The sequence below is a fragment of the Halichoeres trimaculatus genome, unplaced genomic scaffold, assembly GCF_033239565.1.
Source record: "Halichoeres trimaculatus isolate MK-OKI-2021-1 unplaced genomic scaffold, fHalTri1.1 fHalTri1_scaffold_8, whole genome shotgun sequence".
In the NCBI taxonomy this organism is placed as follows: domain Eukaryota; kingdom Metazoa; phylum Chordata; class Actinopteri; order Labriformes; family Labridae; genus Halichoeres; species Halichoeres trimaculatus.
Genome location: NW_027437186.1, coordinates 14,052,543 through 14,074,946, shown reverse-complemented (window position 1 = coordinate 14,074,946; position 22,404 = coordinate 14,052,543). Strand labels below are relative to the sequence as shown.

General features: G+C 40.0%; 1 protein-coding gene across 2 annotated transcripts; it reads left to right on the top strand.

Annotated features, from left to right (window-relative positions):
* The first annotated feature begins 982 nt into the window (after positions 1 to 982).
* Positions 983 to 14,022, top strand: znf365 (zinc finger protein 365). 2 transcript variants are annotated; one of them, XM_074675807.1, is made up of 7 exons: positions 983 to 1,119; positions 2,055 to 2,716; positions 2,994 to 3,303; positions 4,015 to 4,186; positions 5,541 to 5,587; positions 6,139 to 6,187; positions 6,907 to 6,985. In XM_074675807.1, the coding sequence occupies exons 2-6, from the start codon at positions 2,065 to 2,067 to the stop codon at positions 6,143 to 6,145; spliced, it is 1,188 nt and encodes a 395-aa protein (XP_074531908.1). In that variant the 5' UTR covers positions 983 to 1,119; positions 2,055 to 2,064; the 3' UTR covers positions 6,146 to 6,187; positions 6,907 to 6,985. The 2 variants fall into 2 exon arrangements, with proteins under 2 accessions (XP_074531908.1, XP_074531907.1); XM_074675806.1 differs by lacking the exon at positions 6,139 to 6,187 and having other exon boundaries at positions 6,907 to 14,022.
* The last annotated feature ends 8,382 nt before the right edge of the window (positions 14,023 to 22,404 follow it).

Below are 22,404 nucleotides of genomic sequence, written 5' to 3'. Positions count from 1 at the left end.
CTGTGTTGAATAACTCTTTGATGAGGTTAAAGTCACAGTCTGTATGGTAATTATGTACATGTACGTGATCATGAAAAAAATAAAGCCTTAACAGAAAACATACAATGACTTGTTTTTGTCCTCCCAGACAAACCAGTAAATAAAAGCTGTGCTAAACACGACTTTAGTGCTTGAATGATAAAGACAGACAGCAGCACAAAACATGGTGTTATTTTATTACAGCACAGTTCAACAAGTTTTGAAATCATTGAAAACTTTGTTCGTCACTGTCTAACAAAGCATGCATTTTGAAGATTTTCTCTTTCTTTGTGCTGTCTTAGAAAATTGAACATATGATGTTTGATTGAGTTAAGTTTTTCCTTTTTGAAATTTTCAAAATAACAATAATAACAATAATGATGATGATAATAATAATAATAATAATAATAATAATAATAATAATAATAATAATAATAATAATAATAATAATAATACATCAATAAATTAATTAATAATTAAACTTGGCACTACTCAGTACTTATTGTGAGTTCATGTGAATAAAATGAATTGTAGCATCAGCCTAAAATATAACATAAAAAGATGGGGTCAGAAAACATCAATACACTGCTTATTGAATAAAATTAGCAAAGTTATTTATTTATTTTTTTTACTGGAGGTAAAATACGTGCTGATTCCAAAACCTGGTTTTAGGTACAATGTGATGTTGATGAACAATTCCAAATTGATTGTGTTGATCATTATGGTTATACTGGAAAATCTAAATTCTAGTTGAGAGTTTATGTCTTTTTTGTTAACACATTCAAAAACCTGAAATCAAGGTAAAAGAAAATCTTTTGCTGTTACATTTCCCTTTATTTTTAATCCAAAAGTATCGAACGGGTATCCAAATCTTAACAGGAAGTATCGTTCTTCAGAGCTTAATGGATTTTATTTTGAAAGGGTTAATCGGATATGGTTTGCCAAATCCTGCGGAACTTTACGGTGATGCTCTCTGCCTCTCTTGAATGAATGACATCATGCGTGCTGCTGTCTGTCTCCATCTGCGACATGACACCGTGGGCCAGTAACGGTCAGTAACGCTCACGGGTCCCGGTAAAACCTGGCGTTTTCCTGCACGCGGTAAGAACAGCATGTTAACGTTTACGTGATTAATCATGAATGAGCGAGTGTCTCTGTTAGCCAGCTAACGTTAGCCTGTGCAGAGCAGAGCACCAGTCAGGTAGAGCTAACAACAGCTGGTCAGTAATGCTAAAGGATTTTGAGAGGATAATTTAAATCGTTACGCAGTTTATTAAATGCATGGGGAGAGGAATTAAATATGGGCAGTCTGTTTCCTTTGGTAAAGGGATAAAGCCGCTGTTAGCTGTTTAGGTCACCTTCTGTCATCTAATTTGTCCTTTTAGCTTTTATTTACGTTGGTTCATTGGGTATGTTGATTTTTACAGCACAAATCAGTGTTTGCCATACTGCAACATGGATGGTATTTTTCACCCTACAAAGGTTGAAATATCACCAAGCTCCATAGAAATAATAAATGCCTCTTAAAAACATGCCAAGTAGTGTAAATTGAAACCTAATTTTCAAATGTGTGTGGTAAATTTTTAACCAGTCAGAGCACTATTGGAGCCACCATAATCCCAAGTGTGGTAAGTGTAGCTGTAAACTAAATTAAATCAAATCAATGGTGTGTGTAGTGTAGAGTCACTGATTAGTTATGGTAATTCTGTACTCACAAGAATTTGATTTTTTGTTTTATGTTTCAGCTAAATCATGCAGATTATGATGCATCATTTTCTTACGCAACTGAGTTGAATATTACAACTTATTTCAAACTTTTTTACAATTTAGCCAGCATCTACTTTCATGCTAACAAAACAAAAGAAATCACAAATTAAAACCCAGTGGTACATTTAAAAGATTTTTTTCATAAATGTGGTTATCATTATTTTGTAATGATTGATGAAATGTCACTTTCAGAGTTTAGGATTACTTTTTGGCAAACTAGTCAATTGTCTATGCAAAGCTGTTTTCCATGTTCTTCTTCCTTCTTCCAGGTGTACAGTGATGCAGCAGAAGCTGTGTTCCAGAGGTTCCGGTTCCTTCCTCTTGGAGAGGAATGGACAGGCCTGTGGTGCTGTCTCCATCACTTCCTGTGACCTCCCCTTCCGCTGCCCCCGCTGTGGTGAGCAGGAGCGCTTTGGCAGCCTGGCCTCGCTCCGTGCCCACCTGGAATACCGCCACTCATACCGCTCGCCAGACGTGACCACAAGTGGATTTAGCATCACTGGAAAGCTCCCCGACCCACTGACGGCTGCGATACCCTGGTACGACATGAGCCTCCCAACCCGCAGGGGGCAGCAGAGCACAGGAAGACCACCTCATGCCCGCTCCCTCAGTGACAGCAGAGACAGTGGATACCTCCACTGTTACAGCTCTGCAAGGAGACGTACACAGAGTGTTGGTGTTGGGACGCAGGCAGATGAAGAGGAGGACGACGATGAAGAGGAGGGGGGTACTGAAGATGAAGATGTGGGAGAAGAGGAGGATGAGGATAATGAAGGTGAGGATAGAGATGGCAGTAGAAATGAGGAGGATGTTAGAATGTGTGACAAAAAGACTGAGGGATGCCACCACCTGAACCACCTTCACCTCCCGTTCCCTCCCTCTGCCTCTCTGGTGCCCCCAACAGACCTGGAGTTGGATCTGGACCTGGTCGGTACGTTTTTCAGAGTTACTTTGAAACTCATTCTTTGGGAGCAAAGCTTTTTGTCTGTAGACTGTTTAATTCATTTTTATTCATTCAATTTTTAATTATTAAAAAGCGTAACAGACAGACATAGTGCTGATGAAAATGATGATTCTTGTCCCTGATTGGCTGGACCTGAAATTGTGCAAGGGGACACCTATTCCAGCAAACAATAATCACAACTGTTGGAGAAGAGAACTGTTCTTTCAGTTACAGTAACCCCTGTCACCTCAACTCTTACCTCCAGAGCAGAGCTCTTACTCTGGTTTGGAGACAGCAGCAGCCTCAGCTGCAGTTCAACGGAGACTGGCCAGCATCCTGCGGGCAGCTGACAGCACCATGCAGCGCCGCCTGGCCAAGGTGAGCACGGAGCTCGCCCAGACTGACACGGAGCTTCTGTGTGAGCGTGCTCACTCACAGCACCTCGCCCAGGAGAGGCAGGAAGTGGCTGACAGGGAGAGGTCACTCAGCCGGCAGGTGGATGTGGCTGTCATGGTGATCGCTGCATTGAGGGAGCAGCTCAACGCTTCAGAGAATGAGTTGGAACGTCGGGAGAGGTAAAAAGCACCAGATTTGGCTACATGTGGTTTGTTAGTAGAAAATAGGCTCCCTGGTAAGTCAAAGCAGCTTCAGACTGTCCTCAAAACCTAAGAGACAAAAATACACACAGCTACAAAACACAGGACTATTTACTAACTGGGAGTGCAGCACAAGAATTTGTTTGGTGTAAATTTAGAAAGGCTGGTGAGTGAAGTGAAGACCACGAGCTGGCAAGGGAAGTGTGGACAGTTGAGCATATGGCGGGGTTAAGTGGAGAAAGAGGGAAAAAGTTTGAGGACCTCTGGGGAATCGTTAGGAATAGAAAATCTGGCTAGAGAGAAAAAAAGAGGAGAATGGACCAACCCTTTAGGTCTGATATTAACAAACTGATCACTTAAACAGCTTTTGCTGTTACTCTTGACAAAATCGGAAGATTATCTTGTGTCTAGAGAGAAACTTTATCTCTATCAGAGCCATGGAGCTTGTCTTATGGCTGACTCTTATGTAAAAATACCTTAATTGGACCTTTGTCACTGGCTGCAGCTCAAGTTTTAACCGAACCTTCAGGGAAACAGCACATATGGCTTCCATGTGGACATAAATAATGTTTTTTCATATTAAATCAAATATATTTATGGATATTTTCATACTTGCACAGTCTTCTGTTCCCCCTGCTTCTCTGAAATATACTGCTTGGTGCTCCACTTAAATGCCTTTTTGGGTTCCAGGGAGGTGATAACCATCCAGAAGTTTCTAGAAGCAGCAGCTCGGCAGGAGACGTGTGGAAAAGTTCGAATACAGCAGTTCATTGAGAACTTGCTGAGGCGTATTGCTCTGGCTGAGAGGCTGGTAGAGTATTACCAGGTCAATGGGAGCCCCCAACAGTGCAACCACTACAAGGTACAAAAAGTGCTTTACATCAGGGGTACAATTGTGTATTTACATCTTCTACCACTTTATTCTTCTTAATCATTCTGCCTGGAAATATCTTACTGCACTCCATCAACTTGCCAATTCCAGCCATCTCTACTGAGTGATTTGCAAAGTTGAAGTGTGCTTGAAGAGAAGTTGTCATCATTTAAAGCTATGGTCTACGATATGAAACCCAGTTTGGCAGATGAGACACATTTGAAAAACTCAGCCTCACTCACCCCTCCACTCCGTGTTCCAAGATCCCGCCCCCCAGCTCGTATCGCCCTTCTTCATCTCCTAATAACATGCCCCCTCCGAGAAGCAAGAAGCCGGCCAGCAGAAAATGTAACAAACAAGACAGTCATCCTCCTTGTAACACACAGTGGTAGCTTTTTCAATTCACGATCAAAACCATGAATTAGCCAGCGAAGCAGGTCTGGCGTTGCCACTGCCAGCTGATTAGAGCAGAGCCGACTGTGGGTGAGGCTTTACCTTTCTCTGCGTGTCTTCACCAGCTCAGTTTACAATGCTAAAGATGTGTGGCTAACTTATGCTAAAATCTATTGACAGAGCCGACCCGTTCTGACCAGCAGCGTTCAGTCATTAGCCAGTATAGGCACAGACTAACCAGAGTAATTCAGCTGACATCTCCCACTGTGGTAAACAAAGTCATTACCTGTTCAACTGAAACTCAGCTGTCTCGGCGTCAGTCTTCAGTCCCAAATCTCTCTCCAGCTTTTTCCACCAGTCATACATTTCTCCAATATTCAATCTCTGTTGGCACCTGTATCGCTCATAATTCTTCCTTGCTTCAGCCTCATCCTTGAAACTTTTTCATTTTCTTCCCTTCCCTGTGGAGGGTAACAGTAACAGCTTCCTGGTTTCGGTCTTCTCTGGCTCCATGACCCGTCGGTAGCTGAGCAGCTAGCCGGCGTGAGAGGGGTAGTGAAGAAGGACGAGGTAGGACCATGGGCATGACGGTGCGATGCGTGGGATACAGGGGATTGGATGCCATGCGCGGTTCAGATTGGTCAACTAGTATGCAGCTTTGCAACGTATATACTGAATGGATCTTTTTACGTTCTTTTTGGTCGTTGTATTGTGTAGATTGGACCATGACAGCCCTATAAACAGTGTTATTAAGATGTACAAAGCTTCCACATCGTACACCATAGCTTTAATATGTCTTATTTTAATTATGCTCTGTAAACTAATTAGGATGATAGTCATGAGTATTCAATCCCTCTTAGTTGCAACAGAACAAACAGAAAAGCAATAAAAATTTGATTACAGTGCTGTTTCTATGAGCACTGACCTTTGACCTTTTCTGTATTTACAATAGTACCAGCAGCCAACTGATAATGGACATCACAGAATCACTAAGAGCAGGTGAGTCCCCAGGTATTTGGTTTTGATTTGCAAGACTGTAAATCAAACAGAGGACATGCTGTTGTTTTTTTTTCAACTTTATAATATTCTGTAATGATGAGGAAACCCTCATTGTTAAATGAGCTTATATAGTATATGATAAAAGTGTAGATAATTTTCCACAATAAACTGTGTAAAATGCATCACGATTTTTTTGTATGCCTGCTAAGCTGAATGCAGGTGTCTGGCTATTTGATGTCCTTCTAATGCTTGATTTGTCTTATTTGCTAACACACATAAAATTGAATGTGGGGGGACAAACAAAGGCTCCAACTTTATAAAACCAGAAATCTCTCCACAAACTAAACTAACTTACTAACTAAATCAAGTCCTTGTCCTGTACACATTTTGGCACATTTTCCACACAGGATCTCATCCAACTGTTAAAGTCCATGGCTGTTTGCCGGAGCTATTTCAAATCTTTCTACCTTTTAGTGCTTTATACCTTAATATGTATAATTAATAGTACCCAGTTTAAAATAAACTTTGGTTTCTTTTCAATCTCTACCCAGACTGTAGAAAGCCTTACAGCTCAGCAGTATCCCTCTCCTCACAGAGCAGGTAAACTGCTGTGTCAGTCTGCTGTGCCTCTGAATGATGCCAGAGGATGACTGAGTGACTGCTAAATATTTGATGAGAACTCTTGTCCTGCCTGTTGGTTTATCCTGTCGCCATCATGTGTAACTTATCCCTAAATGTGTAACACTTTGTCCTTCCACTCAGTCACAGGAGCAGGATTACCTGCCTGTCTGTGTGCTGCTGAAAGCGTGTTGTGGGTTTGTGTTTATCACCTGTGTGTCTTGATTGCTTGTGTTTCCCTTGAACTCATCCAAATAGAAGAAGAATTTAAAGCTTTGGGCCTTGTTGTAAAGGTGAAAGAGTCCTTATAAATACTTGAATCTTTTCCTGTCTTGAACTGACCTCTGGATAAGAATTCTTACACCCAGTTGTTGAACAGCTTTCAGTCCTGGCTGTTTATTTGTCCATGCAGTGTTTTTTCTAGAATAATACTAACAGCCTTGTAGCTCAGGTTTTGTGCGCTGTTTGTTACTGAGCAGGGAGCTAATGACCTCTTCTTATGTCCTTAAAGAAAGGGTATTTCGCTTTTTTGCTCCAGCCCTCTGGAGGCCTGTCAGGGGTATTGTGGCGTGACTTTAAAGTGTCACTTCTCGTCGATATTTTGAGAAAAGTAGCTGCCACGGAGATCTATTGATTGTAAAAATTGGTTATATTTCAATTCACTCTGTATTTGTTTGTTCTTGCTCTTGTTACATTTCCAGGTCAGCGGGTGGCCAGCTGTCCTCATCTGGTCTCCATGAAAACAGAAGCCACTCCTCCCAGTTTGGCGGTCGTTCTCAATTCTCCAAACCCTGTGGGGAACGAGACCGGGAGCGGGAGCACAGGGAGCGACTTGCCCAGTCGTCTAGGCTGTTCTGCAGACCCGAACACAGGGACGATATCTGGAACCACCAGCGGCGTCGCTCTGCAGGGTACGAGGCGTAAAACTGTAGAGAAACACCAGAGGAGAGGGGGTGTGAGCGGGTAAGACTTCAGCCAACAGTTTTTATCATTTCAGTGTGTTAACCTGTGGAAAAGTAACATCCAGTCATATTATCATCACTTTCTTCAGAGCAGTTAATTGCTTGAAAGTGACACAATTAAACCTGGTCAAGAAGAGGCAGATTTGTTTTAGCTAAATCAAGATGATTTTGTACGACTGAATGATGTTATACTCTGCAAAGATTAAACAGTTCAGTGCAATCCTTGCACTTTATAGGATGTTCATACATTGTTCATGGAGGACTTAAAAATCATTACTCTTCTGGTGATTCTTAGAAACGAAATAAAAGGCGGGTTTTATTTTCATCTTAATAATTTGATAATGAAGCTTCTTTTGCTTCTTTTTTCTTTCTGTTACTTTCTTTATGAATAAAACTGTAAATCTATACAAAAGCAAATAATAATGTACAGTATAATTCAAAAACGCTCTCATAAATAACTAAAATTGTGTTAGGCTGGGTAAACTCTAATTACATCATAAAAATATAACCTTGTTTTTTATTTTGATGTAGGATGAGGTCAAACATTTAACACACAGGAGCTACTAAAACAGCATAACAGGGTCAAACAGAGTGCAATAATAGATTTAGCATGTCACATTATTATTACATATTAAGTTCATGAAAGTTTATGGTAAAGAATCTCTGTTGCCTGCTCTGTGCTCAAAGTTTTGTTCTTTTCCACAGTTTATTATACTGAACTAGTGTGTACACAGCACAAATCACGATATTTATAACAGTATTATATTTGGGTATTGAATGATATTCATGTTATAATCCATCTTCTTGGTTCTCTTGTGTAACTTTGGCTTTTGTATCTTATTTAATATTGAAGTACTGTTGAGGACTTAATGAAAACATCTTTAATGTTTTGGCCTGATTCCAGCAGGATAAGAAATTAACAGGTCCTAGTGAAGTTAAGAGCATGTCCTCTCCTCTGGCTGAACGTGAACACCCTGGTCTGGTTTCCTTCCAAAAACAATCCTAAGCAGTTCAGTTGTCCGATTTCTGTCTGTGCTTTAAACACCAAAATTTGATGATCAAGGCATTTCATAATCTCAGTAGTTATCATAGACTGATTCAGCCCCTCCCTGAGAAGTTATTTCCTGTCACAGACCCTCAAACGTTGCCTGTCTTTGTCATTAACGTGCATATGAGCTGGATTTTACAGTGGTTAGGCTAAGAGTCAAACGTTTTTACAAGCATTATACCTACAATACTAACCTTGAGTTCCTGTTAAGGCTTTATCCATTGACTGTAAATGAGGAGTGGATGTAGCCTCCTGTTGCAATTTAGGGAGACAAGTGCAGAATTTCCTTTGAGCCGCAGTTTTACTGATGACCAGCAGGGAGCAGCATCACTGTAAACAAGAGAGAAAAATGCCATCCTTTAACTGTTTCAAGTAAAAGTTTGATTTTCAAAGTATAACAATTGAGTTTAATTGAATAGAATAAGCCTATAAGCTATCTTTTTGAGTATTAACATTTTCTACCAGCTGAGGATACTTCTTTTTTACTTATCTATAAGCTTTAGCATAATTATAATACTGTAGGTTTTGAGCTCAGCTGAAAATGTGTTTTCACCAGCCTGCAGTTTTAACATATTAGCTTGCTAGCTGCACTAGCTGAATGTGATAGCAACACTCTCAGTTCAGCCTTCCAAATGGTGGAGGCTATTTTAAACACGAGTTTCTGTGTCTGAGTAATGCCCCTCTTAAAAAAAATATATGAACAACTATTATGTACCATGTGTGAGCAGTTTTTATCCTCAGTCAGCTAGTAAAACATGGTGCAAACTTTGTCATCAAAACTCAATAGCTGTCAGATATTTTTTGTCTTTTTTTCTTTATTGTTTTATTATTGTTTTATTATTATCAAATGTTTAATTCAGATTTTTTTTGGTTCCCTCCTCTTTGGCGTCCTCTAACAGGGTCAAACAACCTCTGCAGTAGCCATGTAAGTCTCAAAACTGCTTATAGCTGAAGTGGAGCTTTTTTTTTTTTTTAATTATTTAGTTCTTTTCAACTGCTGTAAGTCACCCTCAGAGGCCTTTTGGATGCCCCTGTCTATCAGAGAGCAGACATGACCTGTTGGCTCTCAAAACAATTTTGGCTTTGTTTATGCATCAAAGAAGTCAAAACCTACACAATAAATTGTATTGTCATATGACCATAGCCATAAAAGCCCTCATTATTATTGGTGTATATAAAGTGGCTGTAAACATTGTACTGTAGTGTGGCCTTGTAGCTCTTATTTTGGTTTTTCAGCACAAATAGAAGTTTGATGACGTCATGCGTGGGTCAAATAAACTGTGCATGTTACCTTGGCTTCTGTTTGAAGAGGCTTCATGTTTCACTACATTGAAACTTTTCGGATGATTTAATTGTATATAGAGAAAAAAAAATCAAGATATGCTGACTTGTAAATATGTAACTGTGAAATTTATTTAATTATTTATTTATTTAATGTTTTTTCAGCAATCCCTAAACAATCTGCTTCTAAAGCAGGAGAGTAAACTCAGATATGCTAAACTGAATATTTTCCATTGAATAAACTTGCAAGTTTTATACATGTGATTTTATTATTGTCATAGCTTAACACAAAGACTGGATGCTCAGAGAAACGTCTTTAAATTAACTATGACCGGATAGATATTTAATTTCTAACAACTGCAAAGCTTCTAGAGCTAAATACCACTAAAGTAGAATAGTAAAGTTAATATTTGATTTTATAAATTGTTCAGTTTCAACAAAATAATTGGGGTAGGCTGGTTAAATTTGAGTGCTTTTGATTTTAAACATCCCAATTTTAAATAAAAACATCAAACATCTGGAAGGTCGTCACAGGAGCTTTAAGTCAGATGGGTGGTTAAAGAGCACAGACTTCCACTGTAAGACATGAATCTACACATGCAGGCACCTGATACATTTGAATCATAGACAGTAAAAGAAAAAATGGAAGTCGCCTTTTTTTTGCTCGACTCGAAGTGAGGTTGCCACAAAAAATGCTCCCTCTGGTGGCTGGCTGCAGTATAGGTCAAAAAATCTGTCTCTCCAGTCATTCCAGATGGGATACGGTCATTTTTTGAGAAATTAATACATTATGTAGAAATGTTTCTCATGTCTGATTGATGTGGTGCTTTGAAGAAATCATTTGGCTGCCTTGTATTCAGGTCCTCTTTCCGTCTGAAAGTTTCATTTTCATTAGTTTCAAGAGATTAAAAACAAGGCTTGATGTCACATTTAAGGATGATTGCCGGCTGCAGTTCTTGTGTATTTTTATTGGGGATAGTAAAATATGTCAGGAGGGAGAGCCCAAAAGAGATAAGATTCTTGAAAAAAAAAAAATATATATATTGTTTTTGTCACCTGGCTCCACTCAGGTTCTCTCTGAGTCCCTCAAAGCCTCTACTGCGCAGACTCTGGCTGCACAACTGCTGCCAATGGTGGCGCCTGTGACAGGGGTTTGACTTCATAACCGTACGATGGGAAACAGCCGAGCCACGCTGTCCACTCTATATACAATCAATGTTTTGAATAATTCACAAAATGATACATCTTTATATGCTAATTAGTGGACTGTCTTTTCTCTGCTTCCAGTCTTTCAACCCTTTAGCATTAGCAAACTAGATCTATTAAGCACATTGAGCTGTCGTTTCAATAAGATATACTGCAAAACTTTTAATCCAAGCAAATGTCCATGTCTTAGTTTTAATGACAACCGTCTCATTTGACTTGATATAATCCACGGTGACTAAACTTTTTTCTGGCAATGGCAGATTTCTTTTTACTGTTTTAGTTCAATAAAATATGACATTTTTCTCATCAGGAGAGAGTGGCTCACATTAGGTGTAATGAGACAGTTTTTAATAAAATTTAAATATAAACTCTAGTTTAGATTTAAGTTTTCTGTGATACAAACAAAGAAAGCCCAAACTGAATTTACTCTCTGCTGCACCTCCAAATCAAAAAGAAGCCTTGTACATGCAGGTGGAGTTTGGCCCATGTTTATAGGACCCCTCATAACTAACGAATGTACACTGAGTTAATGCATAGCTCAAAATGAAGAGATGCTGTGCTTCAAGGCCTCACCTCCCGGGCTTGAGCCGGCTCTCATTCACACAGAAACGGGTGGAGATTCTCCGATCACTACTGAATGACGTCGTATATCAGCGCTTTCATCCAAAGTGACTTACAGTGCCGTGAATGCAAACAGTTCACTTGCAGTAAACTAAACAGCTCATGACAGCTTGTTTAACCGAGTCATTCCTTCTTCTGCATCAACTTGTATGATCTGTTTACACGTCATTTTTGCACTCATCCAATGATACGAATGTAAATGTGAAAGACAGTTTTTGGTGTAAAATGTATCTTTGCTGTCGTCGGTTCAGGTTTCGTTGACAGTGTTAATAGATATTTTGTATACAAAGCTAATGTGTCGTCAGGTGGAAGTAGTAGAATTACAAAACTTAAACTTGGCAGAACATTCATCGGGGTCAAACACAACAGATCTCTTGTTTTGAAGAGGGTGTCTGCAGGTTCTGCAAAGTTCTTAAAAGGACTGAAAATTCTTCAAGGCCTTGTCTTAAATATGGGCAACGACAGAAACTTCTGTTTCCTGAATATATATCCTGGTCCACTGCTTCTCCTCTGATTGGTCACCATGATGACTTTCTTTATCTTCTTGTTCTTAATGGAGATCCCATTTAAACTCCTCAATGAGGTCAGTAAAAATGTGTTAAAACTTTTTGCGTTAAACCTGCACACACCCTTTTCAAAGGCCTGACCAGCAGTTTTGTCACTCACTTTTCAGTCCAGATTTCTTGAAAGTTGCCAAATAATGTTCTGTATTTTCTGTCATATGTATGACCAGTATTTACCAGTTTCAGTAATACCTGATACTACACCACACGGACTACATCTTCTGCTTCACAGTCTAAAAAGCATTAGCCAGCACTGTTTCTCATGGCTTCACATAAGCCCTGAAGATCAACCTGAACTTTTTATCAAATACTCTGAACTGCTTCTTAACACACATGAACTGACCCTGATGACTTGGATGATTTTAGCACGTTGTGGACGTAGACGGTGTTGATCAGAGCCTGAGAGTTCATGCTGCTGTTAGCTAAAAATCCTGCTCCAACAAGAAACTCACAACTGTACTTGTCTAATTCACAGCCAAAAAAAATCTCATCACTCTTTTTTTATGCCGATAAGTCAAGGTAAGAAATTTCATTTAAAGATAATCAGGGCCAACAATAAAAAAATCGATCTTCAAAAAGATAATGGGAAACGGGTAATACATCTGTCATGTTACTCATGATGGTCAATTAAGACCATAGACTGTATATTACACTGTCAAAGAGTCTGTGACCTCAATACACATTTTTAAGTGTACAGAAGGTGCACAAGGGAGGGAGAAGGTGATGAATTCTCTGGCTGTGACTGGACTGTTAAAGAGAATTAAAAGACTGAATTACAGGAGGATGAGTGAAGAAGGTAGCAGGAATGCAACTCCAGCTGCAGTGAAAACACCAGAGAAGAAGAAGAAAAAGACCTTGATACAGAGTTTTGAAGCCTATTATCTGTTCTATTCCAAAATTAAACACAATGTTTCTGCAGTAGCCTAGCAAACCAAACATAAGACCCAGGTCCTTCTTGTAAAAAGAAGTGTCCATAAGATGGTTGCAATGTACAAAACCACCACTAGATGTCCCTACAGCCTGTAAAATGTTCCTCATAGCTCCTGTATGAAGTGTTTTAACTGCTTATGAAACAGGATGAAATGAACACTCATGCCTGTATTCACAAGAAGACTGATTATTATTTCTGTGTTGTTATTAGTGATGTCTGTTCCCCCCTGCGGCCTGAGACAGACTGACAGCTGAAACAGCCTTTGTTTACATCCTCTACAGTTCACACAGGGTGATGCGCGAGAGTGTTAAAATAGCAGGATAAGATTTATCATCAGAGAGCACGGTACAGAAAATCCAGGCGGTGCATCACATGAAGTAGAGTTGTTGGGTTTTTATTTAACAGCAGCATAAATCTTGGGAAACATGTTTGTGGTGGAGTGTGTGCAGTGCCTCTCGTACTGCATTCATCATTTTGTTTATGGCTCTCAGTCATTGGAAAGATGCTGGAAGATGCATGAGGAAGCCCTACTACTACTACTACTACTACATATGTAGCTATTGTGTTACTGTGACAGCATGCTTCATATGTAGCAAAAAAGTACTTATAAAATACTGTTATCTTGTACTACTATGTGTACTTTTGTAGCAGAGTGAGGTCTATTTTAATGGTACAGTATATGAAGGAAAGTTGCACTAACACATCCCAGAGCACTTGGCTTGGAGCTGTTGGACTTCATATGAGCGATGTGTTGTAAACTGGACAATCAGCAGGTTTCATGCGCAGGTTTGGAAAAGACTGGAGAGGAACTTTTTATTATAACTGTGTTTTGAAACATTTTGGGGGACAATGTGCAAGAATTGTGAGTCATAGAGAGAAAAAGTCTGAGAAGTGGGTGAAAACATAATCGAACAAGTACTCTTACTGTTAATTTGAGTCTGGCTCTACCTGTCCCGCTGTGAGTGGGTAGAGGAAACTGTTTTTATGTCTGTTTCTGCATCAACTTTGATATCCTTGGGTTGGGTCATGTTTGTCTGTAGGGATTTTTCATTTGCAGAAGTAATCTCTAGTTTTGTGCCTTCACTCAAAAACTCTGTAGTCTGTATAACACTGTGCAAAATGCAATACTGTGAAAAACTGGAATACTTTTTATGTTGGAACTTGTTGTTCTGTGTTTTAATCATCCAAAATTAAAGATTGTGACATCAGGATTAAGACTGTGCTTTGTATTTATTCCAGCATTCAACCTGTTAAAGCTGCAACAGAATAAATCAGCACTGCTTTAGTTAACCACTAAAAAGACCTGACTGTCTAACTAAACAGCTGGCTGTGTTAAAAGCTTGATTCTGGTTGTTTTAATTTTTTTTATTGCAATGATGATTAGTTCTCAGTGAAATGTTTTTTCTCATCATGATGGTGAAAATAATGATCACCACTTGATTACTGTCTAATTACCTATATGGTGATGACTCCAGTGATTTCAGTTATATTTACCATCAGCTTATAAGCTCAGACTGTGACACGTATCTACTCACTCAGATAAAAGACTGCTTTTATCAAAAATGGAGAAAAGAAGAACTGAGGTATTTTTCAGTATTTAAGGGCTCAACAGCAAACTGCAAGAACTAAAATCTAAACAAGTTTGTACGTCTTTTTAATCAGAACTTTTTTTTACTAGACCTCACATGAGCCCAATCATGTGACAAGTCCAGTAAAAATGGCAAATCTGAAAACCAAAATGCTTTTGAAGAGTAAAAATGCTCCTCCAATGAAGTAACAAAAATGTACTTGTGTGGTTTCATTCACCAAGTTATTATTCTCATGCCAAAGAACTTGACAAACCATGTTTCATACCCCACTGGCAGATTTCTGTATACTATAAAAACAGTTCAGGTATCATGTTTGAATATAAAATCTTGATATTATTTCTGGATGAGTGGATGAGGCAGTAAAAGGTTACATAAATGTCATGTGTTACACTGCCCAGCCAAAAAAAAGGTCACGCACCTAGCATTTCGTTGGACCATCTTTAGCTTTGATTACAGCACGCGTTCGCTGTGGCATTGTTTCGATAAGCTTCTGCAATGTCACAAAGTTTATTTCCATCCATTGTTGCATTCATTTTTCACCAAGATCTTGCATTGATGATGGTAGAGACTGACCACTGTGCAAAGCCTTCTCCAGCTCATCCCAAAGATTCTCAATGGGGTTAAGGTCTGGACTCTGTGGAGGCCAATCCATGTGTGAAAATTAAGTCTCATGATCCCTGAACCACTCTTTCAGTCATTCAGTATGTTCAGGTAGTCAGCTGACCTCATTCTTTGGGCACAAACTGTTGCTGAACCTAGACCTGACCAACTTCAGCAACCCCAGATCATAGCACTGCCCCCACAGGCTTGGACAGAAGGCACTAAGCATGATGGGTGATCACTTCATCTGCCTCTCTTCTTGCCCTGATGGCCCATCACTCTGGAACAGGGTCAGTCTGGACTCATCAGACCACATGACCTTCTTCCATTGCTCCAGAGTCCAATCTTTATGCTCCCTAGCAAATTGAAGCCTTTTTTTTACAGTTAGCCTCACTGATTGCTGACTGACAGCAGTCAGTCTCTGCCATCATCAATGCAAGATCTTGGTGAAAAATTAATGCAACTTTCTTTTTTGGCCAGGCAGTGTATATATATGTATGTAATGTAATGTTAAAAAAACACATGACAGACACTCCCACGCAGACACTTAACAGGCTGACAGGTAGAAACTGTTTTTCATTTTGTCTGTTTCTGTTCTGATTCACCTGTATTTTCTGCCTTATGGCAGCAGTTCAAACACATTGAGGCCATCAGTATTTTGGAGTCTTTCCCAGGAACTGTGGAACAGTGCTTTCCTGGGAACTGTGAAGTTCCTCTGAAGAGTTGAGAGGGCAGCCTCTGATTTTCTGAGTGACCTTTGTGACCCCCTGGAGCGCTTTCCTTTGCAACACTGTTTGGCTGCAGGACCACATACAGAAAGAGTGGGTCAGGATGCTCTCTACAAGGCCGCTAAAAGAAGGACACCCGCAGTTTTTACGAGGGATGTTGTTCTTCCTAAGTTCTCTCAGGAGCCTCTGCTGGGCTTCCTTCAGCAGCTCACTCAGGTCAAGTCCTTCATGGTGTGGACTCCATGAAAGTGGAAGTCCAATACCCTTACCATACACTCCTCACCTATGATGCCATTTTTCCTCTTCTTGAAGTCCTCAATGAGCTCCCTAGTCTTAGCTGCCAATATACAATTCTCAGAGTTCTCATTCTAAAACCAGCTGTCATTTAGTTGTTGATGTTTACTTTGTTTTGTTTCATTTTTTTAATCTTAAAGAAAAAAATAGGGGAGCTCTGGATCTCTTTCATAAAAGACAAATGTCTCTTAAGAAAATTAACTTTAGAAACTAAAAAAATGGGAGAAAAATGAAGAAAGGAAGATAAAAAAAAAGAACAAAACAGGATGTAAAGCTGTTTTGGGGGCGTGTTAACTGGTGTGCACATGTGCAGAGTGGGAGGAAGAGACAATCAGTGGGTCTGCCTAAATCCTCTGTGTGTGTGTGTGTGTGTGTGTGTGTGTGTGTGTGTGTGTGTGTGTGTGTGTGTGTGTGTGTGTGTGTGTGTGTGTGTGTGTGTGTGTGTGTGTGTGTGTGTGTGTGTGTGTGTGTGTGCGCACGGGGCAGTGTTCAGGCACAAGGAAGTGATTATTCTGACATTAAAGTTTTTATTCCTTAGAGATCATCGGTGATTGTTTCTCAAGTCAAAACTTTTTTAAGCCTGAGGGAAATCACAATTACGTCAAAGTGGTCAGCGGGCTTTGCTATATTAAGGAAGCTATTTGTAGATCCTTCTTTTTCACTCGAATTTGTAGAGTTACGCCATAGTTTTTCCAGCCACCTTCAAAATAGGATCCTTAATCCTCACTTCCGCTCAGACTTCAGTTTCAAATGTACCAGACATGATTGCTGTTTCATAGTTCAGCAGCAAAAAGATCTTACTCTCCAACAAAAGGTCTTTCTCTGGAGGGATTTTCTGCCATATGTCAGACATTGACCAGTGGAGCCAGTTAGTGTCAAAAACAGGCATTAAATGGACTAACCCTGAACTGGCACAGTGTGAAAACAGAGAAGTCTCTGAACCCAAACCAAACACTGGCCATAAAGGTCATTCACATGACCCATGTTTACATGTACAGTAAGGAGATTCTCCAGTGGCACTACTACGAGTAAAGAGAGACGTCTGATAGTTCAGTTTACAAAACAACCAAGTCCATTCTGGGTGGTTGTCAGAGGCCATGGCTGGGGTCAAATAAATAAGAGGAAACCGCAGTTTAACCACAGATAAAAACAAGATATCAACTTAGGATTTGGCTGTTTTCACATGGAGGTTAAAGACAATCTCCAGAGAGGTCCTGACATCCTCCAGACTTGTCTTTCACACGTCACACATGGAGACGTTCATAATTATGAGAAAATGTCAGTTTGGTTTAGGTCAGCTGGTCAGAGCATGGGAGACAAAGAGGGAGATACTGCCGTAATGATGAGTGCTTCAGGGGTGATAGCCTGACAACATGTGCAAGGACACATCTGGAATACAAACTCAAGCATGGAAAACATCATCCCTGGCAAATCGAGGTGAGAGGAAGAGGAAATTCAGCTATGGGTATTCACGCACTCACCTTCTTCCTGTGAATGACCTCAAAGCTGTGGAGGGTTCAATCATTCTTGTGTGCCAGTAAAAGAAGTGAAATATTCCTTTAAGCATTCTCTTGGCTTGCTTGCTTGGTGGTCCAGTTATATGACTGAAACCACAAGTCGTAAAACTGTTGGTACTTTGTTGTTACAGATCATTTGTAGCTGCCAGATTAGAAATCCACTTTGTTAGATTTCATAATATGACGTAAACAGTTGAAGATAACAAATTCTCTAAATTTTATTTGGTTATGCATTTTATAAATCATATTAATATCAAACAAAGATTATAAAATGCAATTCAGTGTGAGTTTTTCTTTACCGAGTGAGCCTCATAATGTAGTGTTAGTACATTTCAATACGTTTGTATGTTTCTTCTCTTGCTCTTTTTTGACCTTGTTTAGTGAACCCTCAGTCAAGACGATGTTCTTGAGGGAACGTCAGAATGTGAATTGGCTTGTTGTGTTACGGTTCCTCGCTGCATTACAGTGTGTCAATAAATACTGCAGGCTGTCGCTGATAGTTCACCGAGACAGTAAACACTGGATACGACACTTTGACGTCACCCCAGGGACTCACACAAACACTCCATGTCCACACAAAGTCACAGCTCTGACGTTCAGTCTCTTTTGAGCAAAAAATGTTCTCTGGAGGCGTCACGCGGTCGTATCAGCCAGAGCATCAACAGATTGTTACCCTGCAGGCCGGCCACCATCTGGGGCCATGTGGGCCATAGATAACTGATTTCTACATGCAGAGCCACCAAAGTGGACGGCGAGAAGTTGTTGGAGCACAGGAGGAGAGAAGAACAAACAGATATTCACAAATAACACAAAAAGAAATCGCTCTTAATGTTTTCTGGGCTTACTTCTAAAGTGCTGATCTGACAGAGCATTCACAGTATCTGTTGCAGAATTTTAACCATCTCTTTCAAAATACAGTTTTCTAATCCTGGTTTAACAATTCTGGGTAAAGTTAAATGTATCACCTAATTCCACGAAATCCAGAGTTATGAGTGATCTCAGTTGCTGTGTGAAGGTTTTTGTGTTACACTCCTCTGGTTCCTGTTTCCTGCCTTTACCCTGTGGACCGAAGCCTGTCACAATACACATTTGGATTCACTCAAGCTGAAGTGTCCGAGGGACAATGGCATGCAAACTTCAGACTAACCATATTTGGTGATTACTAACTCAGATTTCTTCACAGTGAAGTGCTTTAGTTATCAGGAGAGTTATAAAAGCAGCAACAACTTGAAAAGGGGTCAGAAAATGTAATCATAACCTCACAACCCGTGAGATATTCCAGTCAGTCAGAGGGGTTGAATAACCCTCAGGAACTTTAGTGCGACAGCTGCCAAACGAACAAATAAAGAAGACTTGGTGATGGTTTCTCACACAACACTATAGACACTTGGTAAAGCTTTCTTCACAGTGAACAGCGGGACACTTGTGCAGCATGGGGGCATCAGTGAAAAATGAAATCATAGGAGCAAGAATATTTTGTTATTAAACTGACTAAAATAACTAGAACTTTTAAATTACTCATGGCAAATATGAGCAGCAAGTGGGGTTTGACTGTTGAAAAGCACTCTAAGAGCGCAGCCCTCCACCAAGCATACTGTGATTTTCACACAACACTTTAGTCCTACTTTAATGTTATACTCCCTTTCAGCAGACTGTCTGATACAATTTGGTGTTACTTGCAGGTTTGTACAATAATTTGTTTCCTGACAGTGTTGAAAATTCTGATGACCCAGTATATATTTCCTATTCTGGATCTTAGTATCCAGAATATTGCCAGGATCTGGATAGTACTTTTACATCTGTCAGAAATTATCGTGACCTTGTCTTTTATTGTTTTGCAAAGCAATCTGACCTTTTATCTAGGAGTTATATACACATATGGTGAAAGTGGCCCTATCTCACAATGATAAAGAATCCTTTAAAAAATCAGGTGATCAGGATCACCTCCAAAATTTATTCACTTCTTCCTTCTCCCATTTTGAACATTTCTGAAAAATTTCATGAAGACCCGTTTGTTACTTTTTGAGTTATGTTGTTCACAGACAAATAAACAGACAAACTCTCACAAAACACAACCTTCTTGGTGGAGGTAATAAGGTTTTGTAAGGAATAGAAAACTAAACTAAAAGACCAAAGCGGTTAACAGAAAGGAGATGTGTCAGGTTTGTAAGCTGTGATCACTGCAAACTCAAAGTTTCCAACAGTTGCTCAGTTTCTTATCAATAAAACTTGTTTTGAAAGATCTTGAAAAAGAGAGAAACCTGAAGACAAAAAACATTTTTAAGTTCACTTACCTACAACAAGCCTAAAAAAAAATTGTCAACACGCCAGAAAATCATGCAGATTTACTGGTGTTTACTGTTGTGATGTAAATATACAAGGCTGTGTGTTTGTGTGTGTGTGTGTGTGTGTGTATGTGCGTGTGTATGTGTGTGTGTTTGACCCACATGTGACAGCCTGTTGCAACACAATAACTCATCCTGTTTATTTGATTTGGAGGCCGACCTACGCGGGGCTTCCTCAGTTTGGCTTCAAATCAGGGCTATAACTGTCCGTGCTCTGAATCACGCCGTCTATTTTCAGCCTGCCTTCACTTCCCACTAATAAAACATCATGTTCCTCAAGATCTGCAACGTCATCTTCTGACTGCACACACTCGCTCTATGGTGGTATTTTTCTGGCGTTCAGACAAGGCCTCTGTGTCATATTGTGAGTAGGTGGGTGTTAAACTGACTTCTTGAAGAAGGAGATTGAAGAGCTGAAGGGAAGTGAGGAGATGATCTGTGTGGGAGTGGGTGACATCTCTTTTTGAAGGAGCTGTTTGTGTCCTCATGATGAGTTCACTCACACAGCCGCAGAGCAAATTAAATCGTTTTATTGTGGGTATTAAAAAGTCAACACGAAGGCGTTCGGCAGGAGAGTGGGCAGGAGGAAGTTCCCAGACTGGGTTACGCTGCGGTGTGTCATAGATTATCTGATCATCAGAGTAAAGCTTCATACACAGGCAGTCAGCACATCCATCTGTGAGGTGTTGGCGAGGACGGCTATTATTTGTGTCCCTATATTTGATGATTCATACTCAGAGATTACAGAGAGGTCATTACATCCATTTTCAGAGGTGAAGAATAACACATTAATAATAACACCTAAGAGCCTTTTTATTTCAATAGAATACTCTGCTTTTAAAACTCCAAAGGGATAGTTTGGTGTTCTGAAATGCGGTCAAGTTGCTCATCAATAGAAACATTAATACCCAAAAGGGATGCTGGTCAGCTCAGCCCCTTTGTTGAGAAACCAGCTAAAGAACTGGAACAGAAGCTAGGCTATAAACTTCTCCAGACAGGGTCAGCTCTGCTATGTAATCCAATCATTTTAGGAATCTCCAACCCACTCATCAAGATCAGTGTGAGTACACGCTCTCATTCATTTTTTCAACATTTACAATGGCAAGGCATTCATACTTCTTCACCTGCAGTGTGGTTTTCTGATTGTTAGGTTGAAAGCATATACTCTTTTCAGCAGCGGTCTTCAACTGGGGGTTCGTGGCTCCTAGGGGGTCGATAGAGGTACTGCAGGGGGTCTGTGACGTTACTGATTGATAAGACAATTTTATTAATGTTTTCAAGAAATAATTCCCAAAATTTTCATTTTTCACCTGTGTTATTGTCTTTGAACACTCATCAAAGGATACATGGAGGCCAAAGATGTTATCTTTCAGTCAGAAATGAACAGATTCAGCAACACAGCAGCTCTGTCAAACTGCACACAGGTTCAATTAGCATACACTGCTCGCTTCTTGGGACAGAGGAAGACCCGCCTCTATTGCTGCTTTGCCAATCACATGGCTGCATGTTTAATACTGGATCTGTCAGGTCCCCCAGATATAGCGTGCACAGTAACACTGTACATTTATATGTAGTCCGAGGCCATCTTTTATAAATACACACACACACACACACACACACACACACACACACACACACACACACACACACACACACACACACACACACACACACAGACATATAACCTAACCCTATATATATATATACCTGTGTGTGTGTGTGTGTGTGTGTGTGTGTGTGTGTGTGTGTGTGTGTGTGTGTGTGTGTGTGTGTGTGTGTGTGTGTGTGTGTGTGTGTGTGTGTGTTTGTGTGTGTGTGTGTGTGTGTGTCAGATATCATCCAATATCTGTTGCAGCAAAAATTTGCTCTCAATGCAGTGATTGACCAAAATCAACTGCAGCTTCATGTCATGTCAATGCTGCTCTGGTACTTCCTCTGTCCACTGAAGTATGTCATTGTGGATATATGACTTACTTCTTTGCAGTAAGTGAAGGATAAGACTAGGCAGATTTTCAGTAAAGGCATTTGAAAACTTCCTGTCACTTCAGTCTCTTTGTGTGTTGCACACACTCAGGCAGCCATCACCTTATTTTACAGAAGGAGCCCTCTGATCAAACATGATCACAGAAGTCCTCCCCTTCCTGCTGCTTCGTGTCTTTCTTTACTTTGATCAGACTAACAAACGAAACTTGGAACATGCTGATAGTTATCACCACAAAAACAAAATCTCTGCACCAGTTTCTGAAAGTAGGCTGTCATATTTCACATTTTATAAGCATGTGTGGGTGGGTGTTTCCCAGTAGAAAGATGTCCAAATCAACTGCCTACGTCTTTACAATGAAATGCCAAACCAGGATACCACAACAAGTGAGTCATGCTCAGATAGCTACATGAGTCATTGCTGATCTTGTGGGGACTGAAGAGTGTTTCTTGCCCACGAAAAAACAATCACAAACAAAAAAACTGGTTATTTTAAATATTACTGTTTCAGGTCGTTGTGCTTCTTACTTGACT